At 33.8% G+C, this 6,490-nt stretch overlaps 1 protein-coding gene across 2 annotated transcripts; it reads right to left on the bottom strand.

Moving 5' to 3' along the window:
• Positions 1-1,103: 1,103 nt before the first annotated feature.
• On the bottom strand, positions 1,104-4,230 carry LOC136218473 (small ribosomal subunit protein uS4y). Of its 2 annotated transcripts, none has more exons than XM_066005359.1 (3): positions 4,074-4,230; positions 3,093-3,474; positions 1,104-1,491 (listed from the first exon to the last, which is right to left on the bottom strand). In XM_066005359.1, exons 1-3 carry the CDS (start codon positions 4,099-4,101, stop codon positions 1,308-1,310), a joined length of 594 nt encoding a protein of 197 aa, XP_065861431.1. In that variant the 5' UTR covers positions 4,102-4,230; the 3' UTR covers positions 1,104-1,307. The 2 variants fall into 2 exon arrangements, with proteins under 2 accessions (XP_065861431.1, XP_065861432.1); XM_066005360.1 differs by lacking the exon at positions 1,104-1,491 and adding an exon at positions 1,516-2,665.
• Between the last annotated feature and the right edge of the window lie 2,260 nt (positions 4,231-6,490).

Below are 6,490 nucleotides of genomic sequence, written 5' to 3' on the forward strand. Positions count from 1 at the left end.
TTGTTTTTTTTTTTTTACTTTTTGTTTTTTTATTAAGTTTTTTAGTTAATAATATTGTACAATAATTAAAAGTTGCAGTTAAATATATTTTTTTTAATTGTCAAAGATCCCAGGGTCAGTTCAACCACAGATCTCTCCGGATTTTTGAGTATTCATATAGCCGGATAGGTTCGGACTGGTTGCCTAACCAGTTACCAATTCGACCAGTCCGATCCGAGCCTGATAACATTGCTTTTTCATTTACAAATCAAACAAACCAGTTAAATTATTTAGCACATATCAATCATTGGCAACAGGATTACGAGAACCCTATGTAAAAATATATAAGACTAAGTATAGAAGTAGCTGGTATTCACTATGTATTTAGATACATAATGTAGGGGATGAGATCTTATATTAACGACCTATCCTCCAAGGCAAATAAAAACCCTTGTAATTTTTTGAAATACATATTTCTATTCAGCAGGAATCACTATAATTATTTCAACTTCTTTGTGCAACTTTCCATTCTCCCGTTCACTAAATCAATTTCCTCTTCATTTTCAAAAGCTCAAATTATCCTCTGATCAACAACACAAATTAAAAAAAAAAAAAGCTATTAAGAACAAGAATACAAAATAATCCCTGATCAAGAACACCAACCACCGACTCCTTTTTGAGAAGGTTAATTAAAGGGAGAGGAGGGGAGTTAGGGTGAGGTAGAGTTGCTAAACTTGCTTGTTTAAGTTCCGGACTAAAAATGAAGTTATTTTAAGGTTTTTTAAACTCCATTTAACCTTAAAAAAAACTCACCTCCTTTCCATTTCTTTCCAAGCAAGCAAGATTAGCTAAATAACCTCATCTAACCCCAAAACAAGCAGAACTAACCTTAATTTCAAATATTCCAACAGGGTGCTCTTGAAAACCATATAGTTACAAAGAAAAGATTGAGGATTGGAACTGATATCAAGTCTTACAACCTTTACCATTGGTGAGCTGAAAATGGAGGTTTTCAAACCTCCATTCCCTCCCTTTCTATTATTAAACTTCTTCCTAAGCATGATTAGTTGTCTAATCTTCCATTAATTAACCTTGTCTGCTTACTGTCTCTACAGCCAAAAGACTTGTAGGCCAAGCCAATATGTGATATGTATTCCAGCAACAATATCAAAATCAACATAGAAATAATTAAAGATTCTGAGAGAAAAGTAAAAATAAAAGAAACCTTTTGCAGACAGTATAGGAAAAGATATGAAATGTCTCATAACAAAATTCTTAGGCATAATTCCTACAACAAAACCTTTAACTTTCAGTCTGGAACTGGCAGCTCACTCTTCATCCTCTTCATCTCCATCACCACCAGCACCCTTCTTGCTAGCAGCCCTTTGGTTCCTTCTCTTCACTCTACCAGGGCGTCCCCCTCCGAACGTACTTGTAAGTGAAAAATCGATGTGCTTTTGGGAGTCGACCCTCACCATGAATGAAGGGATGTTCACAACCTGTCTCCCAACCCTAGCACAACATATAGCGTTATTAATAATAATAGCAGGCAATAGCGGGAACTGAGCAATGACCACAAACTTGAATTATGGAGACACTAGATTCTATGAAAATTTTCTGCTACTACACATGATGTTTGTTTCATGTAGAGAGTGAAATATAAGCAGTTTTCTGACAAATGGAACAGTAATGCACAGAAATAGAATAATGATTGCTTGTGGTGCTAATGAAAGACAGTATTAACAGCATAAAGAAACAAAAGCAAGAAACAGAAATAAAGTTCAAACACACAATTCAAGAAAGTCAAAATATGTTAGGAGAAAAGATTTTTAATTTAAAAGAATAAAATGTAAAGATGCAACTCTAACTGATATTGGGAACCAGAAGTGAATCTGATGTCGGATCTAAGGGAAATCAAAAGTGGGCCATGCAAATGTAAGTTACTGATAGATCAGCCAAAAGATTATCAGAAGAAAACCGCCCAAAATCAAAAATTTAACTTTTGTATTACTTCAGAAAAAACATGATACTGAATGTATTGTGTCCACTGTTCTAATATCACAGAAGAACAAAAATTCAAACACAGAAGGACAAAAACTCAAATATTCTAACTATATGGATTTCATTCATATCCCGAAACAAATGACGAAAAAAAAAAAAACCACTAAGAATCGGGGGAAGTTATATAAAGAACAGCAGCAGCAATAGTTCAAACCCAAAGGTAATATTATTACACATGCACTATAAAGAACATGGTGCGACCCATAGCCTAAACATCTAAAGGATTGAATTACGAAGAACCAAGAAGATTATATTCAAATGATAGCACCCCACACCATAAAAGCTTGATCACTCAAATAACCATGATTTCCTCTGATACATAGCCATAACCTCCTTACATGTTAAAATAGTACCAAGTTGTTTACAAGGAAAGATAATGCTCATTCTATTCACATGTGCTGAGATCCACAATTTAACTGCTACATAGCATTAGCACATAGAGAGAGGGAGGGAGGGAGGGAGAGAGATCAGAATCCTTAACCCAGAGTTTCCGATAATCAAAGTTCCAAGATGTAATTACAGCTGTCCAAAAAAATTCTTATACTTGAAACATAATTAGTTAATATTAAAAAGTTCATAAAGTACCTCACAAGGTTGGACCATAGCAAGGCTAACTCCATGTTTACTGAACCTCATAAGAAAGAATATTTTCCATCAAAAGTGCTTATAAAAATTGATAATGTATCCCTACTACAGTTTCTAACAAAGAAAAGGAATATCTCCAAATAAGAAGTGCTTGTAAAAAAAAATAAACTTCATAAACAATATCAGAGTCTTTAAAATCTCAATAACCTTACTACACAAAAAAGAAAAAGAAAAAAAGAAACATCAACTCAGCAAAACTTAAACTTGGACGAAAAGGGCCTTGTAACCCAATCAAATTCATTAAGTGCTCACATCAAATATTCAAATGCAGATACGACGCACCAAAAGAAGCATACATACTCTCAGTGAAAATCCTAATTACATCCAACATAAAACAGCCATATAACCAGAGATATAAAGCTAGATAAAAAAGAAAGTAAAGAGTATAGTAGAATAGAAAACTATACCTAATGTGCTTTTGCCTAATAAGCACCCGGGCATGGTGAATCGACTTAGCCATACCAGACTTGAACACAAGAGTTTGAAGACGGCGCTCAAGAAAGTTCTCCACAGTTAGGGCCAACACATAATCAAGCTTGTTTTGGCTTTCATCCAAAAGTCCATACCTATTCATCCTTCTAAGAAGAGCTTCACCCTCAAAGATTCGTCGTGGGTTTTTCTCATCAAGGGTGAGAAGCATTCTTGCTGCGTTACGAATGCGACTCAATGCATACTGAACCCTCCAAAGCTCTCTCTTACAACGGAGTCCATATTCTCCAACCAGCTTTAGCTCAGCATCCAAACGCTCCTTCTCATAGGGTCGTCTTGGTTTCTTAAAGGTTTTCCCATCTATTGAAAAAGATAGACTTGTTAATCCAATTATAGAAAATCTAGTCACTACTAAACCCAGTCTTACAACCGCATGGATAAAAACTAAAAAAATAATTATTTTCCAATAACAGAAAAAAAAATCCAATTTTCGCAACATTCATCCGCCTTCCATATTCTGAAAGCAAAAGAAAAGACAAAAAAAAACCCTCCAAATATATAGCCATGACTCTTAACCTTATTTCGTGACTATGAGATACACAAGTATAGTTCATTCACTTTGATTCATCCAGTCGGCAGTGGCTAAATCACTTATCCATGACTTAAAAGTTTATTTGGCATTATCCTTCGTGGATTTGCTTCCCCAGATTCCTTTCTAACTAGCATTTTGCAGCACTTACAAAAGTAAAATGAAAAAACTCATACCAAAACCAAACAGCTAAATAAGAAAGAAGATCAAAACAGAAAATAGTATAAAAGCCCTAATCAAACAGAGAAATCAAATTATCCACGGTGGAGAACACTACCTAACAGCACAGAAGAAAAAAAATTATCAAGAAGCAGATAACGTAAAATGCAAAAAAAAAATTGGTAAATGGAGGAAGGAAAATACAACTTACAGTTGCGGTAGAACGAGACGTGCACCATGATTGTAGCTGCGGATGCTTACCTCTGCGATCTTCTTTGTGAAAATGGGGAGGGAGGAGGAAGAAGACGTGTTTGGCAATGAACGAGAGCTTATATATGTTTTCTTTTTCTTTTCCACAGCGTAAACCCTAAAAGTATTGGGCCAATTATCGAGTTCTGGGAGGCTTTTGGCCCATTTCGCTTCTTTTTTGTTAAGTATTATAGGATTAATCCCTTATTGGGTAATTTTTTTAAAAAAAAAAAATTATTAGACCTGGTGGGGAAATATTTTTCGAGAATGGACTATTTCCCAATCAGGATTAAATAAATAATTTTTTTTATTATTTTATTATCTATTACGGCGCATATAACATTAGGGGTGAGAAAAACCGAATCAAAATGTAATTCAGTTTGGTTCAGTTGTTTTTTTTCTTCAACTTCAATTTTTGGTTTGGTTTCGATATAAACTTAAAAAAACCAAACAAATACATACTTACATTATTTATTTATGTAGTTTCTCTCCAAACCCACTCACATGTTTCTGCCCAACCACTTCAAATTGTGACTTACAATTACATGGCCTGCTCAATATTATTTTTATTTGGGTACTAAAAATAACTTAAACATCAATTCATTTTTATGATTTCGAATCATTGTTTATGTTTACTGATTGTTGGATTGTTTTTTTGTTTATTAATTAATTATTATGGATATGGAATCATTGGTTTAGAATTTTGAAAGAAAAAATTACAGCACAAATTGTTTTATTTTAAAATTTTGGTATTGGTAAATTTAAAGTTTATAAACAGATGTATGCCATAAAAATATTGTAAGCAAATCCCTAATTTGGTTTGGAATAGAACCAAACCAAAATAGTTTGGTTCGGTTTATAAAAAATGCTCTTATTTGGTTTTGTTTTATTTAGTTCGATTCGGTTTTTGAACCGAATCGGACCGTACTCACCCCTATATAGCGGTGTAATGGGCAAGTTGACAAGAATCCACAAAAGGGATTCCAGTGAACAACTGGACAATGGCGTAGCATTTTATTTAATATTTTTAAAAATAAAATTAATATTATAAAAATAAAATTATATTATTGAATTTTTGTTTTATAGAATTTTGATTAAAATTTAAATTTGATCTTATCTACAAATATTAGGTTAAATTTGCATAATTTTATACGTTAGAACTAAATTTGCACTTCGTTTGAAACGTTAAAATTAAATATTTAGCTTCCATTTGGTTAGATGTAATGATCTTTGTAATGGAATGACCATTACATTGAATGTCCATTACCATGTTTGCACATTACAATTTTATTATAATGGAATGAGAAAACCATGAGTTAAATTTTGTTCAGCAAATCTTGTAATCCCCATTACATAGAAAAATGACTTGAATTCTCGTTACATCCAAAATATGTAATTCTAATTCCTACTTTTAAAGCTTCATTTAACCTTTCGTTTGTCAAATTTCACATCTCAATCTAACCTCTCATTCTCGTAAAAAATGCAAAAAGTAGAAAAACGGGTAAATTACACCCATGGCTAATGAACTATACTAATTTTCACATTGTGGCTACTGAACTTCAATTCTTCTCGGTATGACCATTGCACTTCACACTTTGTTACACTACTGGCTATTGTGACCATTGACTAGCATTTTTTACCTTTGACTCACCTTTTTGACCGATTTTCTGTCTCCTTCCTCTCTTCTAAAGCCTACAATACCCATTTTACTCTCTCCTCCATCTCCCTGGATCAATTTCTCTCTGAAACGAGTCTCTTTCTCTAATTCTCCTTTTCCCCCTCTAAAACCATTAAATCAATTATACATTTCCAATTGAGAGTTCAAGCCCACTAACTCAAATATTGAAGAACAACGAGTCGGAATTTGGAGGATGAGAAGTTGCAGCAGAGGCAACGGAAATGGAAGAAAAAAAATTGGGTTGTCTTTGTTTCTCTGCTCATCTTCGTCTTCTCCACTTTTTCTTGCTCCGAGCGAGCACTTTGGTTTCCTTTCCCAAATCTATTCATCGCCTTGTCACTGTTAGTAGAAGAATACTCGAAATGATGTTGAAGAGGTGAACCAGCAGGTGACGGCCAGAGGCGTATACAGGGGGGGCCTGGGGGTGCCCGGGCCCCTCCGGCCGCCGAAACCAGTATGGTCACGAGTAGTTTCGGCCCCCCAAAAAATGAGTGTATATACACTCTGTGTAGTAATGTTTTATTGTTTAAAGGTAGATGAGATGGTTAAAACACTAGTTTCTTTTTAAAAGGTCCTAGTTCAATTCCCCCTAACCTCAATTTATTTTAGAAATTGTTTATTTATTTAAATTTTATTTTTCAATAATTATAAAACTATGTTACCATTATTAATTTATTTGTTTATTTTCATAACACTTTTGA

The sequence above is a fragment of the Euphorbia lathyris genome, chromosome 2 (genome assembly GCF_963576675.1).
Source record: "Euphorbia lathyris chromosome 2, ddEupLath1.1, whole genome shotgun sequence".
Taxonomy (NCBI): Eukaryota; Viridiplantae; Streptophyta; class Magnoliopsida; order Malpighiales; family Euphorbiaceae; genus Euphorbia; species Euphorbia lathyris.